This window comes from Arachis stenosperma, chromosome 9, assembly GCF_014773155.1.
Source record: "Arachis stenosperma cultivar V10309 chromosome 9, arast.V10309.gnm1.PFL2, whole genome shotgun sequence".
NCBI classification, from domain to species: Eukaryota; Viridiplantae; Streptophyta; class Magnoliopsida; order Fabales; family Fabaceae; genus Arachis; species Arachis stenosperma.
In genome coordinates, this window is record NC_080385.1 from 5812409 (window position 1) to 5830810 (window position 18402).

General features: G+C 32.7%; 5 protein-coding genes across 5 annotated transcripts; 2 read left to right on the forward strand and 3 right to left on the reverse strand.

Moving 5' to 3' along the window:
- Nucleotides 1-6010: 6010 nt before the first annotated feature.
- LOC130948923 (uncharacterized) lies at nt 6011-7337 on the forward strand. The gene is made up of 3 exons (XM_057877783.1): nt 6011-6749; nt 6865-7021; nt 7181-7337. Exons 1-3 carry the CDS (start codon nt 6011-6013, stop codon nt 7335-7337), a joined length of 1053 nt encoding a protein of 350 aa, XP_057733766.1.
- Nucleotides 7338-7358: 21 nt separating this feature from the next.
- On the forward strand, nt 7359-8123 carry LOC130948924 (uncharacterized). The gene has a single exon (XM_057877784.1). It carries the CDS (start codon nt 7359-7361, stop codon nt 8121-8123), a length of 765 nt encoding a protein of 254 aa, XP_057733767.1.
- A 1723-nt stretch (nt 8124-9846) lies between these two features.
- On the reverse strand, nt 9847-11178 carry LOC130948925 (protein MAIN-LIKE 1-like). Its single transcript, XM_057877785.1, has 4 exons — nt 11107-11178; nt 10488-10740; nt 10024-10442; nt 9847-9915 (listed from the first exon to the last, which is right to left on the reverse strand). The coding sequence occupies exons 1-4, from the start codon at nt 11176-11178 to the stop codon at nt 9847-9849; spliced, it is 813 nt and encodes a 270-aa protein (XP_057733768.1).
- Nucleotides 11179-14915: 3737 nt separating this feature from the next.
- On the reverse strand, nt 14916-15816 carry LOC130948926 (uncharacterized). Its single transcript, XM_057877786.1, has 3 exons — nt 15520-15816; nt 15244-15432; nt 14916-15119 (listed from the first exon to the last, which is right to left on the reverse strand). Exons 1-3 carry the CDS (start codon nt 15814-15816, stop codon nt 14916-14918), a joined length of 690 nt encoding a protein of 229 aa, XP_057733769.1.
- Nucleotides 15817-15856: 40 nt separating this feature from the next.
- On the reverse strand, nt 15857-16759 carry LOC130948927 (putative F-box/FBD/LRR-repeat protein At5g22610). The gene has a single exon (XM_057877787.1). It carries the CDS (start codon nt 16757-16759, stop codon nt 15857-15859), a length of 903 nt encoding a protein of 300 aa, XP_057733770.1.
- Between the last annotated feature and the right edge of the window lie 1643 nt (nt 16760-18402).

Here is an 18402-nt window from a genome sequence, read left to right on the forward strand (position 1 = left end):
TATTGAATCTATGGGGTCACACACTAACGAGTGTTCTAACCTTTGCTATAGAATTATTTGATTATTATTTTGATTTGATCAAATAAATAATTATATTAATTCAGATGGAATATTATTATATTTTTTGCTAGCACCAAAAATATAATAATAGTATGATAATTGAGAATATTAAATGAGATTTGAGAATAATTAGTTATTCTATTTCTAAATTTGAATTATAAAGTTGGATGAGATCTTAACTGATTCTGTTTCAAATTAAATTATGATATGATTCATAAATTTGAAAGATTCAAATTAAAATAGTAAGATATGATTTAAAATTGAATTGAGATTCAATTTTAAAATCAACAACAAATCTCATACTATATATAGGTATGCCAAGAGTAGAGGTAAACATGAGAAAGAGCAGAGAATAACAAGAGTTTTATTCCTTTACCTCTACGCACATAAACGTATGTGAGCCTAATTCTTGGAGAAGAATTTTATGGCGTGCAAAGAGTTGCAAGAGGTTTCTCAATTTAGATCAGATCCATTGGTCAAAGAGTTGACAGCAAGGGTTGGTCTCGGTGTGGATACGCATAGCGCCTTCGTACCATCGAAGGAGAAAAATATTTTTACTAGCGTACTCAGGTATTTAAATCTGATCTAATATTATATTATATTATAGGAATAAAGTTTACGCACAAAATAGATCTTTAAGGATTACTTTCTTTTCTTCCACTGCGTGTTATGAACACATGGTAATCCTTCAGTGGTATAAGATTTATTGGACCTAATATCAATTCTATTGTTGTGCAATCTCTTAACACATATAAGACATCTCCAAACTCTAATGTTTTTTGAGTTTCAGCTTATGTCTTTTCCATATCTCATATGGGTAAAAAAATGGATTTAATGAGAAATTTGTTAATTTAGCAATATTTTAAAATGTAGTCCAAATATTTAACAAACAATGATCCTCAATTAAATCAAATTCCATATTTCTTTAAACATGATAGAGTACATGGAGTACTAATATTTGTGCATTGAGAGAATTTCATTATCTATTCAATAGAATATCAATTAGATGTTAGAGATTTTACTTTAAGCTCTTATAATAAAAATACTCAATATCTTTATTAATGGTCAAACTAACTATTAAGAGCAATTTTAATTGGCATTCTCAATACTCATATTGAGTTTTTCTAAAAAGATCACAAACATTAATCATATTAAGGCCAATTATAAATTGTTTGAAACAAAATAAATCTCCAAAAATACTTGCAAAAACAATTTTTGCTAAAACCATTTGGCTAATGGCATTCCAACTTCTAAAGTTATTTAATTCAAAATATATTGTCCAATACTCCCACTAGTTTAAATAAATCTTTGATAGTCATACTATCTTATTTTGAGCATCATACATCTTTTAAGATGTTCAATAATAAATAGTGGGTATATGCTTTTGAAATTAGAACTCATAGTTATCAAAACAACCCATATTGTAATAAAATAATATTTTAGATACTTCACAAGTACTTATTATTCTATCACTAATTTTTATTGGACAATATTATTTCAATAGGATTATCATGTCCATCAAATCCTTTTATACATAAGAACAATTCTCAATGTATAGCCAATTTATTACTTTCAAGTATGCCATATTTAAAATATGAAAATAAATCAAGAAATCTATATTTCTAGCAAAATTATTTATAATCGTGAATGAGTACCTTAGTTGTCAAGTTGTTACTCATACCTATTCTAAATAAACATGATTAAATTATATCCCATATAATTATAATCCCAAATAATTATCTGGTTATCAAACAATTATTTAACTGAATTATATTTTATACCCCTAGGTTGTCTAGGTTCAAATATAAAATTAATTCTCCTTATGCATCATCATATACATGAATAAATTCTATCCGTGATTACAAGTCTCCTGGTTTTCAGGTCGTTCCTTGTAAACAAGAGATAAATTTATTTGTTTGACAATCTCCTAACTTTTAGGATTTGGATTTATCTCTATTGTTAGAGAATTTTTCATCAGTACTCATAGATTAAATTTTATACTCCCAGGTTGTCTAGGAAAAATATAAAATTAAATCCCTAATACATCAAATGTATATACTGATTGTTATCTTGAAAATAAAACTCCTGGTTGTCAGGTCGCTCTTTATAATCAAGAACATTAGAAAAACTAATTTCTAAAATTATAGTGTTAAAAACACATCAATCAAATCAAAATTTGATTTTTCATGTACTAACGTTTAGCATTAAAAAATTATCAAATCAAATTTGACCTTTATATATACACTTATATATATAAAAAATGAACAAAAGATATTTTGTATCTTATTCCTTTTATTGTGATCAAAATCACACTAAAATTTAATAAATAAATAAAATCATTCAAAATATTTGATTATAAATATAACTTTTATATTAAAAATTGATAATTTAATCACAATTAAATAATTAAAATAAATTAACTATTAATTTATTAAAAAACCATCTCAATGAAAATAAATACATCACATGCTTAAAAACAATTTGAATTAATTCTATTAATTCATAAACTTTAAGAAAATAGGAATAAAAATTTAAACGCAAAATAGCCAAAGCTCTGATACCACTGAAGGATTACCATGTGTTCATAACACGCAGCGGAAGAAAAGAAAGTAATCCTTAAAGATCTATTTTGTGCGTAAACTTTATTCCTATAATATAATATAATATTAGATCAGATTTAAATACCTGAGTACGCTAGTAAAAATATTTTTCTCCTTCGATGGTACGAAGGCGCTATGCGTATCCACACCGAGACCAACCCTTGCTGTCAACTCTTTGACCAATGGATCTGATCTAAATTGAGAAACCTCTTGCAACTCTTTGCACACCATAAAATTCTTCTCCAAGAATTAGGCTCACATACGTTTATGTGCGTAGAGGTAAAGGAATAAAACTCTTGTTATTCTCTGCTCTTTCTCATGTTTACCTCTACTCTTGGCATACCTATATATAGTATGAGATTTGTTGTTGATTTTAAAATTGAATCTCAATTCAATTTTAAATCATATCTTACTATTTTAATTTGAATCTTTCAAATTTATGAATCATATCATAACTCAATTTGAAACAGAATCAGTTAGGATCTCATCCAACTTTATAATTCAAATTTAGAAATAGAATAACTAATTATTCTCAAATCTCATTTAATATTCTCAATTATCATACTATTATTATATTTTTGGTGCTAGCAAAAAATATAATAATATTCCATCTGAATTAATATAATTATTTATTTGATCAAATCAAAATAATAATCAAATAATTCTATAGCAAAGGTTAGAACACTCGTTAGTGTGTGACCCCATAGATTCAATACTAAGCGGGTAGTAAATTAGTCATACTAAATTTACTAATCAAGGTTGGCGTCTAGCAACACTCCTCAACGACCCGATAGTATGAAGTAATATATTTTTACTAAGAACCTCAGAAGAACAAAGTATAATTCCTTCTATCTTTTCAGCTCTTAGTTAACCCTTAGAGTATAGTTTAATTGTCAAACTCTAACTTGTTACCATTATTATAATGAACTGTGAATGACCTAAGAAACTCATTTCTTCATTCATTCAATCTCCTTGGCCAAGGTTTTATTCATCTCAATCATTATAATCATAGAGCTCAAACTCTTTACCGAGAGTTGACGGATTCCTTATTGACTAATCATTAATTCTACAAGTATTTAAATTATACCCAATATCCATTCATCTAGCACCCTAAGGTATTAGGTGTCCGGAATCAAAGTATAATAAATATATTGTTAATTACTATGACAGTCGCATGTCAAAGGAAACTCTATTACTATGTTCATCTTGAGAATATCCTATTGACAAATATACGGTAATTATAACCATTAGGAATTCTCAAAGTGAATCAGTTCAATGGTCATATCTCTATATGCACCATCTATATATATAATTTAATAAATGAGATCTATTAATCTTCATCCAATGAAGACCATTATATATATATTGATCTTTCCGGATTATTAATATCATTTTTAATAATCTTATGACCAAGAACAATTTAGATTAAATTATAAAAGATTTATCTCTCAATATTGTGATCACTATCACAATGATAAATCTCTAAATTTAATCAAGGACATTATTATATTAACATTTTAATATAATAACGATAATAAATTATTTGACACGTGATTGATTAGATTGTGATCATACTACTTATTCCCAACACATAATGATAATTTAATCTGATTAAAAAATTAATATATAAAATTTAGAATACTTAATTTCTTTAATAATAGTTAATATATTATCTTTACAATTAATAATTTTAGTTAATAATTTTTAAATTATATTTTAATTAAATTTATAAAAACAAATAAATATATAAATTTGTTGTTACATACAAGAGGAATTAACTATCTTATATTTTTAATTGAAAAGAATAATGATACATAATCAATAAAATTTATTATTTTTTTAATATTTGGCTTACATTTTTTTTATGACTACTTGGCTTACACTTTAAACATTAAATATTAATTTCATTATAAAATTTTAATAATATAAAAAAATATCAATTTAAAGTATTAATTCCTAACATTTCTCTAAAGTTAAGCACAAATGTGCATTATTTTATACATAACTTTTTATATATAATCGTAATATATTAAGACTATCTTTTCATTAAAATTTTTTTATCAAAAAATAATATATTATATTTTTTATTGTTATTTAATTATTCAATTTAAAATTTGATTTATAATTTAATTTGTTACATATTATTTGAGTTATTATTTAGTGAGTATTTTATGAATAATATATTTTTAACATATTTAAAAAGTCATTTTTATTCACAATGACATAGAAGTGAACAAAAGAAAAAGATATTTTTAAAATTTTTCACTTTCTATATTCCTTTATCAGTTTTTCTATTTTTCCTCTCGTCTTTTATTTCCTTCTTTATTTGCTGTAAAACTAAAAAAAGAAAAAAAAATAAATTAAAAGTGTTTCCTCAAATCAATAAAAATGACTCAAATACTTCATAAATAAATTTCAACTATTAATCACATAAATTAATAATGTATTCTTAAAAAATTACACACATTCTTTCATTAACCTAATCATTCCAATAAAAAAAATCAACACAGTTCTTGTAAAACACACAAATTTTTATAGTTTAATCCAATTATGTAAAACATAGAAAAGATAGAAAGAATGGTGTCCGGTGACTATAGATTCTTAAAAGGAATTGTATATTTACATATAAAAGCATATATAAGCTATGTTTAAATCGATAGGAAGTAGGGGAATGAAATGAAATAGAACAGGATGAATTGAAGGAAACATAGTAAAATGATACAATTATTTGTATGGAGAAATAGTTGTGTTGGATAATTTTGAGTATTTTATTTAAGAAAACCTAAAGCATTTTGTCTGTGATCTTAATTGTCAAATATTTTAATTGCACCTAGTTATCTTTATTTTAACTATCAAGAAAACAACATGGAAACTGAATTGAAGCCCTAAATAAAAAATGCTTAAAAAGAAGATCAGCTAGCATGTGAGATAATTTTACTAAGCACAAACAGAATAGCTGCAATGCATATTTATTTATTTATTTATCCTAACAATATAGATCAAATAAAGGACAAATGACTTGGTTAAACCAAGTACATTTGAAAATGTCCTAAATATCCCAAATGAAAATTTACAACGTCAAAGTCCCAGACCACGTTTTTATATAAATTGAATTGAATAAATTCGATTTAGCAAAACAGATAGTAAATCGAATCTAATTTATTCGAATTAGCCAATAAACAAAATTCCATGGAAATCGAATCAAATAAATTCGATTTAGAAATGAACTAATTCGATTTATACATGCAACCAGCGTTAGAGTAAATCGAATGTAATTGTTTCGATTTACAAAGGAGAGAGGTATATAAAAACCAGATGCTATGCGAAATTTTGTAGAAGAGAGATTCATAATGGCTAGTGATGAGAGTTTTGTAGCTCTTGTGCACTATAGAGGGTCCATTAAGAAGAAAACGCGATCAGGGATTAAGTTCACTGACAAGGACCCGCTGAGTATTTTTCTCAAACCTTCAACAAGTTTTGCTGAGTTTAAGAGTACTATACTACGGAGACTAGGACTGCATGGCGTGAAACGGGTGGAGAAGTTGTTCTATCGTATTCTGATCTCCGTGTTACGCGATGATGTGAAGTATGATTCATTCATTATTAGCAGTGACGAAGATATGCAGGTGCTGTTTCATTGTCGCCGTCAGTTTCTTGAGGTGAGGACTTCGGAGTTGTTGGCGGAACTTGTAGATGTGGCATCTAGTTCTAGAGGCTCGAACAGGAATATGCACTCCACAGGATATGTAGCCAGCTCTAGTGCATTGCCTGTTGAATCATCGTCAGCAGTGCCGGTGTTTGCACCCGAGCCAGACTTAGTGGCTTCACCATTATTTGCCGTCAATTTGAATCGAAGTTGTGATGCATTAGTTGGCGAGGCTGGACCGTTGGGAGACGGTGATTTTGCGGTGCCCAGCTCTCCTCCGTGTGTTCCGGTAATCGGAGAGGTTGCAGCACCCGAAGGGGTTGAGGATGCATTGCAGGATGATGATGATGATGATGTGGAGCTCGCAACGATTGCTGCAGATGATAGCGAGGAGGAGACTCCACGGACGACTCAACCTGCCGATGGGGGAGCTTCTAGTTCAAGTACTAATCAGTACCCCCTCCCCCCACTTCTCTGCTCTGGACTTGGATGCCATGGCGCCTCAGGAAGATCCGCCTGTACCTGTTGGGTTCGAGGCGAGAGACTCGCAAAATTCAGGAGGCGTATCTGAGTTTCAGGTTGGCCAGCAGTTTCAAGATAAGGAGGAAGTTGTGCTTAGCGTGAAGACATATAGCATTCGCCGTGGGGTTGAGTACAAGATATTGGAGTCGGATCACCGCAAGTACTATGGCAAGTGCAAGGAATTCGGGAGCGGGTGTGTATGGCTAATCCGGGTCAGCCTTTAGCAGCACAATGGGATTTGGGAGGTAAAACGGTACAATGGTCCTTATACTTGTCTAGCCACATCCATCTCTAGTGACCACAGAAAGCTTGATTATCATGTCATATTGGCTTTCATTATGCCCCTGATCAGAGCTGATGCTGCAACATCGATTAAGGTACTGCAGAATGCCACGGAGGCACACTTCGAGTTCAGACCAACGTATAGGAGGGTCTGGATGGCCAAGCAAAAGGATGTGGCACAAATTTATGGAGACTGGGATAATTCGTATAATGAGTTGCCACGATAGGTATTGGGCTTGCAGATCACTATGCCGGAAAGTGTAGCTATGTTGAGGACGAGTCCTGTTCGAGTGGGTGGGCAGTTGGATGATTCTACAGCTTATTTCCATCGCTTGTTTTGGACATTCCAACCATGTGTTGAGGCATTTCGACATTGCAAGCCGTTGGTTAGTGTGGATGGGACCCACTTATACGGCAAATACGGTGGTACACTACTTATCGTGATTGCACAGGACGGTAACTCCAACATCATCCCTATTGCCTTTGCACTCGTGGAAGGTGAGAATGCGGAGTCATGGTCATTCTTTCTATTCCACCTTCGGGCTCATGTGACGCCTCAACCGGGTATACTTGTCATATCAGATAGGCACAATGGGATAAAGGCTGCGTTGGAGGCTCCTGATGGGGGATGGCTTCCCCCTACTGCATATAGGGCGTTCTGTATCCGTCACGTGGCAGCTAATTTTGCCCTGACTTTCAAGGGGAAGGATGCAAGGAGGCTGTTAGTGAATGCTGCATATACAAAGACGGAGGTGGAGTTTCAATACTGGTTTGACATCCTGAGAACGTTTGATCCTGCGATGTGCGACTGGGCTAATCGAATTGAGTATGCACTTTGGACTCAGCATCGGGATGAAGGCCGCAGATTTGGGCACATGACTACAAACATATCTGAGTGTGTGAACTCGGTCCTAAAGGGTGTTAGGAACCTCCCGGTGTGTGCATTAGTGAAAGCCACATATGGGCGGTTGGCCGAGTTATTCGTTCGCAAGAGAAAAGAAGCCGAGGCATAGTTAGGCACTGGGTAGCAGTTCAGTCAACATCTGCTTAGTGCGATCGAGGCCAACCTGAAGGCCTCAAGGTGTTTCACCGTGATGCAGTACGACAGGGACAACTCATAGTTTACAGTGGCTGAGACCACTACGACAGGGGGCTTTTCACTTGATTCATATGGAGTATCCCTCAAGGATCAGACATGTGATTGTGGCTATTTCCAGGCACTACATTATCCATGCCGACATGAGTTGTCATGGTGTGCATATGCATGCCTAACGTGGTCCACCTATGTCCACGAGGTGTATCAACTTAGCTCCGTGTTCGATGTTTATTGGATGGGATTCACTCCTCCTATTCCGGAGGGATACTGGCCGCCATATGATGGTCCGACCATCGTTCCAGACCCGGCTAAGAGACAAATGACGGAGGGACTCCCCAGGATTACTAGGATTCGGACTTCGATGGACGAGGCGGACCCGAACCGGCCCAAGAGGTGTGGACTATGCCGACAACCCGGTCACACACGTAGGAGTTGTCCCCAGAGAGGAGTGACGGTTGGATCTGCACCTGCCAGTGACGTGTGATGTCTTTCATTATTGTAATGTCATGTTATATTTCAGTTTAGCATTTTATTTCAGTTGTATGGTTTATTGTAAGCAGTAGCTATCTACTATTGATGTTAACTTAACTTTATCATGCATTATGCTTTTATTACTGAGTTTACGCGTGCTTTCTAGTCATTCCTTATTTGAATAAAGGTTATCAGCGATTTTTTTTTGTAATACAATAGAATGGAGATACATAACTAGTACAGAAATACGGAAATACATGTAAGTTTCCATAACTTTCCATAAATAAGTGTTCGTACATAACTAATATGGAAATACATAAATAAGCGGAGATACATAACTAATACAAAAATACATAAATAAGCGGAGATACATAACTAATACAGACACACATAAAACATGTAACAGACACACGAACTCCTGATATGATATGTGAACCGGTGAAGCAGCGCCGAGGTCGTCTGACCCACCGGTTTCTATGTGCAAGGGGGACCTCATCACCACCCCCGTCATCGTTACTGTCCAAGTCATCGTCCCCTCCCTAGGGATCTGCATCTGGCATGACAGCATGCGATGTAGACGGAGCAGCCTGTGATGAACTGCCACCCGCGAAAGCAGACAGGGGTGTCCGGGGCCTCGCTCAATTGCTTGAGCTGGTATCGCAGCTGCCCTAAGGTCACCAAAGATTAGCTCTGGCGATAAAAACCTCCTGCCATGCTGATACCACCAATCAAGGTACTCATGAGAAGGTCCTGGATCAGGTACGATATCAAATTGTAGCACGTGCTGCACCCTATCTGACCAATGAATGTGCCAACTCTGAAAACTCAACGAAAACCAACAATCTCCGCCCCTCCCATCCTTCGACATCAGAAAATCTATGTTCAGGGCAGCACGTGGCCGACCCTGAACCCCACCAAACTGAGGAAGAACCCGGTCTACTGGATGCCACTCAATAACAGTGAAATAGATCAACGCTGTCGCAGCTCTCCACAAGGTCATATGGCGTGGCTCTAAGATCTCGGGATGTACCACCTGCACCACCTCCGCCAGGCTATATGGCATCCATGAAAACTGCGCATTCAAGTTCAAATTGTTAGTCCACATAAACTAAAAAGGATTAAAATACAACATGAACATGAAAATACTCACATCCCCCGCCTGGAGCAAATCAATCCTCAGCCTCCAATTCGCAACACAAGGCCCCTTGTCGCTCAAGCTCAGCTGATAACCTCCTCATCTGAAAACCACAACATTTAGTTAACCATAATTGTAAATGCTAAATAAATGGATAATAGTTCGCATGACTAAATGGAGACTACCTTGAGGCCAACGGCCAATAGAAAACATCATATCCGTCCGGTTGAAATCCAGGGAACCTCCAAAAGATCCACGACTGGAGGAGCTGCAGTGGACCAGCCAACTTGACGACATTTCTGTTCGCCACATGGCACATGCACCTGTATAGCCATGACAACGCAGCGGAACCCCAATTGTACTGACCCATGTCCTCCAACCTAGCCACATACGGTAGCCATCGGATGTGGAGGCGGGTACCTGACTTGTCCCCAAACAGCTGTGTCGATAGCAGCATCATGATGTACGCACGGGCGTACCTCCTAACCGTCTCGTCATCTGCCGCCTGTGGAAGATCACTAAATGTCTCCTCAAACCATGTGCACTTCACTGTGAACTTGTCAATGCAGTTCGCAGGAGGCAACACCCCGAGCGGCTCCTCAAACCACACCCATGGTGGTCGGCCGCCCTCTATAAACCGTGGAAAGTCTGTTAGGCAGCCGTTAACATACTAACCGTCGACTGGGAGACCAAGGTGGTACGCTACATCCTGTAGGGTTATGGTGCACTCTCCAAACGGCATGTGGAATGTATGCGTCTCAAGGCGCCATCTCTCTACGAAGGCGCTGACCAACGGCTCGTCCAACCGAAACCAACTCTCGTTCAATCTTGCGAGATGGTACATACCAGCCATCTGCAAGTAAGGAACGATCCTATCATCCAACCTCATACTGTGCTGCCGTCTCATACTGCTGATGCATCGATGGGGCTGCATAACAATAGAACATAACTTCTCACATTCGTCACAAAAAAATCCCACAATGAATCCCAACCAATCCTTTATAGATAGAACTCCTAACCACTACATTACTCACGATCTAATTTTTCGTATTAACAAAACAGTTACTAACATGAGATAAAAACATGTTCTTCTTATCAAAAAACATCAAATACAGCACTTAACCCTGTTCATGACTCTACACCTAACCCTATTCTATAGTTCATGACTCACTAAGATTGACATGAACTAAATTCAAATATCTGTTTCTAGATTTATTTTAAAAATCTCACACTAACAGTTCTAACTAACAACTAATTTATTTAAAAAAAAATTAAATATTAAAAAAATACTAACCTCGAGGTAGACAGCTCCAGCGATATGCGCGACTCCATCAAGTCGATACAGACGATTCGGGTCGTCCTCCATGCATGCAGAGTGAGTCCAAACCGGGTTGCTTTCCAGAGAATCTCGGAACTGGGTGGTGAGGTTGGGGGTGGGGTATGAGCTTTTAGGTTCGAATCAAGTGAATTCGATTTGTTTAAATAGCGAAGAAGCATCTAAATCGAATCAACTTGATTCGAACTATACTCGTTCCAATTGCATGTAAATCGAAGCAAGTCAGTTCGATTTACAAAAGCCCTAAATCAAAACAAGTTATTTCGATTTACGTTGGTTTTGATTTCGTTGGCTAAATCGAATTAAGTTAATTCGATTTACACGGTTTCTGAAATCGAATTCAGTAAATTCGATTTATACGGTTTCTGAAATCGAATTGAGTTGATTCGATTTGCATACAAATTCTTCTCTCACATAATTCGAATCATTTAAATTCGATTTACTTCGTGTTTGGCTAAATCGAATTGAGTGAATTCGATTTATATAAAAATTAACATTGGGACTTTAACGTTGCAAATTTTTATTTGAAAATTCAGAACATTTTCAAATGTACTTGGTTTAATCAAGTCATTTGCCCTCAAATAAATACTAAGATTCGAATAAAGAGAAAGAACACCTATTCAAGGAACATGTTGCAGGTACTGACACCAACTACGATTGCAAAATGCCATGTAGTATGAATGTATAAATCATGAGCTATGAAGAGCATTCCACCCACCAATGAGGACATCTTATCCCATCAAGGATGACATCCTATGCACCCTATGAGCCATCCTCAAATCTATTTTTTTTGCAAATGTAACCTGAATCAACATTTTAGTTTTTCTCATAAAAAAGACATGCTTAAATATAAATTTTAGCTCACTTAAATAACTAAAATAGTTATTTTGTCAGCTTTATTATCCAACTACAACAACAATTATAGCATTAAAAAGGATAAGGATCACCATATGAACAAAATGAAATTTCAAAAAACAATTTAGGTTATGTTCATTGTTAGAAAAAATGCTATGCGTCAAATCCTGAATTCTCTTAATTTTAGTTAGAGTGTGATATCATAATATACAAATGTAAGTTAGATGATGAAAAGAAAATATAAAAAAAACTATTTTTATATATTTCTATTTAGAAACAGATTGTGAGCATTAAAATCAATACCTAAACAAAAATAACAACACTTATAAAATATAAAAATACTATACACACATAAAAATTAAGCAATTAAATAGATTATTATATATTAGTATATAAATATATATTATTTAATTTATTTTTAATATATATTTTATATTAATAATTCATTTAATAACTGCCTTTTTAAATATATCTAACATAATTGTATAAAATATTTGACTCTTTATTATGATAACTATATTTCTTTTTTAAATGAATCTTCGAAGATCATGTAGCTCAACGCTAAATCATGCTTCAAGTGCATCAGCACCGAATTTCTTTCAACCTTCTTTTAAACGATTAGATTGAAATTAAGATTTTTTTTAAAATATATATAAACATTAAAACAAAAGAATTACAATATTTATAAGTATTAGAACAAATTTATAATAATATTATATACAGATTGGGAGAAAAGCTGCTTCAATCGAAGGTTAAAATATAGAAAAAATATTCAGCCTGATCTCTGAAATTATACTCGAGCTTTAATTTAGTCTTTAAAATTTTAATTGCCTCAATTTAATCTTTAAATTTTTCAAATTTTAATCACATTAGTCTCTATAGTGATTTCTGTCACAGAGTTAATTAAAAAATTTAAAGACTAACTTAAGGCAATTAAAATTTTAAAGACTTTTTTAAAACTCAAATGTAACTTTAGAAGCCAAACTGAATATTTTCTCTTAAAATATATGTTTAAACTTCCGAGTATAGAACAAATCATCCATTCAAAATATAAATCTATAAATAAAATGTGAGTCATAACAAAATACAATTAAAGGTGCACCGAATAAACCAATTTACGGAGTTCAATCCTTATATATTTTCAGATACTAAAATTATAATTTATACTTCATGTAATATTAAATTTATGTAAAACTATATTCTTTTATGAACTACATATTATTTTTGCTGTAAAAGGAATACAAGTTTCTAGTAAAATTATTTTTTCTCCCGAAGAAAATTGTTGCCTAGTTTAAAAAACTGTAAATATAAGTATACATACTTATATTATATTTTTAATTGAGTCTCTAACCTTGTTTTAAATTTGTAATTATATTTTTATTGTTTTAAAAATATTTGACTTAATAAAATATACCAAGACATATTTATTAATAGTTAATATTTTAAGATTGATAAAAATAATTTTGTAATATTTAATATTAATAGAGATTTAATAATAAATTAAAAATTAGTGCACAGATTTAATTGAAAACTTTTTAAGTGTAAACATCTAGTTACAAATATGAAGAAACTATATAAAGATAATTTAACTTTTTTATAAATATAAAATAAAAAAAGTTTAAGTGCTAGTAATTTTAAGTTATATTGGTCAATATTTTTAGTTAACAATTCAACATTTTTAGTTTAGCAATCTAACACTATACTTCTAACTAATATTTTTAAATATTATTGGTTAATTGTTGAAAAAAATTATACTAATTTTATAATATTGCTCATATAAAATTTATTAAATTGGTAGATAATTTGTTTAGTAGATAATTTTGAATTGAATTTTAAAAACAGTATATATATAAAGAAAAAATCTACAGAATAATATTATTTCAATCAATTAGTTTAAAAATAACAAACAACTAAAAATAATTAAATATCAATAAAAATTCAAAACTAAAAATTAATAGAAGCATCCAAGACTTAAGTAAAAATTAAAAAAGATTTGAAAGTGAAACAAAATAAAATCAAGTTTGAATTTATAGTTTATGATTTATGGTTTAAAATATAAATTTAATTTTAGTGTACTGTCAATGTAAAACTGTTTTAATTACATAATGGCTATATTAGCAAAAATAACTATCTTTTATATTAATAGTCATGTAAGAGAATGGTTATGATTAAACTCTTAAAATATATTAATTTGGGATTATGATTTATGATTTCAAGTATAGCATTAACAAATCATAAAAGTTATAAATGGATAATTGAAATGTGAGCAATAACAATATACAACTAGAAGGTGGACTAAATGAGCCAACTTATATCACCTCAATCCATAAATATTTTAACGCTCATTTTAATCTCTTAATTATCAATTACTTCAAAATTATCACGGACTTAAGTTGGCCTCAGTAATCAGTATCATTTATGTCATGCTTTTATTTTGTATTTTCATGTAATACTAATTTATGTCAAACTATTTTTGGGAAGAATGACAAAGGATTTGAGAGATTCAGATTCTGATAGAGTCATAGCAAAATAGATAGAGTACTTAGTGAGGCAATAGTTTACACAGTATACAGAATGAGAAGAAACTAATAAATAGCTTAGCAAATAATATAATTAGTTTATTTTTATTTTTGTGTATATTAATCTAGTATATTTTTAATTTAATCTAGTATATTTTAATAATAATATGATATTTCAAACACATTTTTACATTTGCTTCTACAGGATTAGTGAGAAAATTCTAAACATGAACATTCACATCTATCGTTACCTTATAAAGAAAGAAAATGTTGTAGAACATTTGATATATACGTGTAAGCACCTGCATACATACTAATTATCCTAATACAGCAGCAACGCCAATGTTCTAAACCAAATAAGGAATATCTATCAGTTAGTTGATACTAGAAAGATTACAATTCTAAGATAAAACCAATATTTTCATCAGCATAACATGTTGGCAATGCATCTAACATGGTCTTAAAGTCAGCGTTCTCATCAACCTTGAACGAACAAATAACCTTGACAATCTTCAAGGCATGCCACCAACATTTTGTATTACTTGAACTGCAGTGGCACTTCTCTTCCTTTCTTCCCATCAGTATCTCATACAAAAACTGTTGTTTTTTGCAAAATAACAAATGGAGTTAGAAAGAACACATTATACAGTCACTGCTGGGATGGAAGTACTGTTGTCGTTGTAAATGCAAGACTCGAGAAGATTGGAGGATAATGACATACCTCAATGAATGCTTTACTATGAACATAATAGCGAAAACTCAATGAAATAGAATTCGGGCAGCAACTTGAAAGCAAGTAATTCATAAAAGGGAAATAGTAAGGTTCATTTTCCGGAGAAAACTCTAATTCCAAGCGTTTTATAGTTGGAGGAATAGATGAAACTTGCAATGCACCCTGCTTTGGTTTAATCTACATAATTCAGACAAACAAACAAATAAATAAAATAGGCAAATATGCAAGCAGAATGAATCAATGTAATAGCAAGTGTATACTTACTAGAACTGGCCAACAGATAAAGAGGGAGACTGATGCCCAAATCTTTTGGGGTTTAATGTTTTCGACAAATTTCCTCAAGCTACAAAGGTCCCGAAAATCCACAACCGTAAAAAGACAATTGACTTCCAATTGATTAGAACTTTTCTGAAAAGATATACCAGGTTGGTTGTTTCCCACACCCTCATACGCAAATGATAATAAATTTCGAGCATCAATGTTAAGCTCCTCCAAGTTAGAGCAGTATGATAACTTCAAGACCTTGAGTTGAGCACTTGAAATATTAATCCTCTTAGACATAGAGCAATTGCCTAGTTTCAAACTCTCAAGAAAAGAAAATTTATTTGTTTCTAAAATCAATGCTCTTCAAATCCCATAAGCACAACCATTTCAAATTTGTGCAACTATCTAAATTCAGCTTGAAAGATGCATCTGGATGAAGATTATTATAACGTAAGCTCTCAAGATTTGGAGCACCAATATATACTTCCCGCATTCCTTGAACATAAGCTTTCTTGAGCTTATGTAAACCATGCAAGAATAGTGATTCCACAAGACTGAACGCAAACACTTGAGGAATTCCGCTAATTGGAGGGTTATATACAGCACAATCGACCACCGTTAAATCTTCAATTAGAGGACAATGAGAAATGAGACGCTCTATAATCCCTTCATCTGCAAAAACTAGATTGCATAGTTTTATTATTCTCACTGAGTAAAGCTTGATGGAATGGGTGAGGAATGCTTGCTCAACTCTGATTCCGCCTATCAACACCAACTTAGTAAGTGATTTGGATTCAATGACACTGAGTGGAAGCTCATAAAGCCTGTCCGGACTGTATCTCCCTACATAGTAACCAGGGAGGCCAAGCTGTAAATGTAATACTTCGCCACCACTTTCAATAGCCATCTTCATCCATAGATCAACATGGTGGGCCATGCACTTATGGTCTACATAGTCCATGATGAGCTTGAATTCTTTGATTGCTAAGCCTAGGTCACGGAGCCTCAGCGATTTTCTCCCAACATAGTCAATAACTTTGTCTATTTTGCTATGATAATTGTCTACCGTTACATCTTGACTCCTAAAAAGTTGATCGCTGCAAATAGACAATATCGGAAACGTAGACCATGTTTCTCTCCAAGCCTTTGATAAAGCACTAGTCCTGGCAGAATCTCTGTCTGGAAGCCTTGCGAGAATGTCATGAAGTATAGCTTCTGGCAAACCAGATATTTGGTCCATTTTTTCCCAGCTTCAGTACTGATAGCGAGTATAATATCATAGATGGATAGGTTACAAATCATAAAAGTGCGAAGAAAGAAAGGAAAAAAAAGAAAATACATGTTTATTATCAAAATGATTCATTTGGGAAGCGAGGGATTTATGATTATGAATGACTTTCAACTAAGTACAGTGATGATATTTTTCATTGTAAAATTCATCAAATTTTCATCATGACCCAAAATGCCCCATCTGAAACTCATAAAATACTATAATAATAATAATAATAACAATAATAATAATAATAATAATAATAATAATATAAAGATCAATGTGGGAACCTATCTAGATCTCCATCACAAATTTTTTTCTATTTATTATTATTATTATGTGAAATGAAATAATGTTTGGAATGGAGTTAAGACAAAAGAAAGAACAAATGGTTAATTTTTTTCTCTATGGAACTAAGATGATCGTAATTTTTAGTGTTTTTTAAAATCGTGAAACATACTTAAAGCCAAAAGATTGAAAGGTGGAAGTAATTGTTAAGTACCAGGCCCTTGGGGCTTGTTTAAGGTCGTAGATGGCTTTATTTAATTTGCATAGAAGTTTAGGATTAGAGTTACAGAAACCTCGAGGTTGGGACATAAACACAGTTTCATGAAGAGTTTCATTTAGAAATGCATTGTGAAAATCATATTATTGAATTTTCCAACCTTTTGATAAAGCAATAGTTAAAATCATCCTAATTGTAACTGGTTTTATAACAGGTGAAAAAATTTGATCAAAATCAAGTCCAGCCGTTTGAAGAAAATCTTTTGCAACCAACCTAGCTTTATGTCTTATGATCTCACTTTTTGCATTCTTTTTAACAGCAAATATCCACTTATAACCAACTACTTTTTCATTTTCAGGTAATTCAACTAAGGACCATGTATCGTGATATAATAGTGCTTTATATTCTGTGAGCATAGCATCTCTCCATAAGGGATTGTAGAGATCACTTTGAATACTTTTAGGCAATAAATCAAAATTAGAAGAGACTGAAGATTTTGCTACCTGAAGAGTTTTTGGAGTTCTATTACTTGTCTTGGACCTTGTCTGGATGGATATTTTCTGAAAGAGTGGTTGTAGATGAGGGGTTTGAGGAAAAAGGCAAATCAATGTGAGTAGAAGTAATCGGTATGAGATCCTGGGTAGAAGTTGCTGTCCCATTAGCCTGTGAAGCTGTCTGCATTGGATATATTTGTTCATGTTCTTCACTATGATGTGTATCACCAGAATTGATGTTGGACATTGAAGATGAAGGATCAACAGAAGAGGGATAAATGGATGTAATCTGAGGTAAAAAATCTAAAGCAGTAGCATTACTAGTGCAAGTTTCATTAATAGTAGTAGAAAAAAAAGAGTGAGATAGAAATTGATGTTCATGAAACACTATATCTCTAGAGACAATTATTTTTCCACTTTTAGTGAGACACCTATATCTTTTTTTATTCAAAGCATAACCTAAAAATAAACAGGGTTCAGATTTGTATTCCAATTTATGAGCAGTGTATGGTCTCGTGTGAGGAAAACATAAACATCCAAAGATTTTCAAGAAAGTATAATCAAGTTTATGATGATATAATAGTTCAAAAGGTGATTTATAACTTGTAACATAT

Excerpts from the sequence above, each read along its gene's own strand:
- LOC130948926 (XM_057877786.1), bottom strand. The coding sequence starts at position 15,816 with ATGTCTAAGAGGATTAATATTTCAAGTGCTCAACTCAAGGTCTTGAAG. Across the intron at positions 15,433-15,519 it reads TTATCTGTTGGCCAGTTCTA|ATTAAACCAAAGCAGGGTGC; the intron begins GTAAGTATACAC and ends TGAATTATGTAG. Across the intron at positions 15,120-15,243 it reads ATAGTAAAGCATTCATTGAG|TTTTTGTATGAGATACTGAT; the intron begins GTATGTCATTAT and ends AAAAAACAACAG.
- LOC130948927 (XM_057877787.1), bottom strand. The coding sequence starts at position 16,759 with ATGGACCAAATATCTGGTTTGCCAGAAGCTATACTTCATGACATTCTC.
- LOC130948925 (XM_057877785.1), bottom strand. The coding sequence starts at position 11,178 with ATGGAGGACGACCCGAATCGTCTGTATCGACTTGATGGAGTCGCGCAT. Across the intron at positions 10,443-10,487 it reads CCTTGGTCTCCCAGTCGACG|AGGGCGGCCGACCACCATGG; the intron begins GTTAGTATGTTA and ends CACGGTTTATAG. Across the intron at positions 9,916-10,023 it reads TTCAACCGGACGGATATGAT|ATGAGGAGGTTATCAGCTGA; the intron begins GTTTTCTATTGG and ends TGTGGTTTTCAG.
- LOC130948924 (XM_057877784.1), top strand. The coding sequence starts at position 7,359 with ATGCCGGAAAGTGTAGCTATGTTGAGGACGAGTCCTGTTCGAGTGGGT.
- LOC130948923 (XM_057877783.1), top strand. The coding sequence starts at position 6,011 with ATGGCTAGTGATGAGAGTTTTGTAGCTCTTGTGCACTATAGAGGGTCC. Across the intron at positions 6,750-6,864 it reads TGGGGGAGCTTCTAGTTCAA|GAGGCGTATCTGAGTTTCAG; the intron begins GTACTAATCAGT and ends CGCAAAATTCAG. Across the intron at positions 7,022-7,180 it reads TGCAAGGAATTCGGGAGCGG|AGCTGATGCTGCAACATCGA; the intron begins GTGTGTATGGCT and ends GCCCCTGATCAG.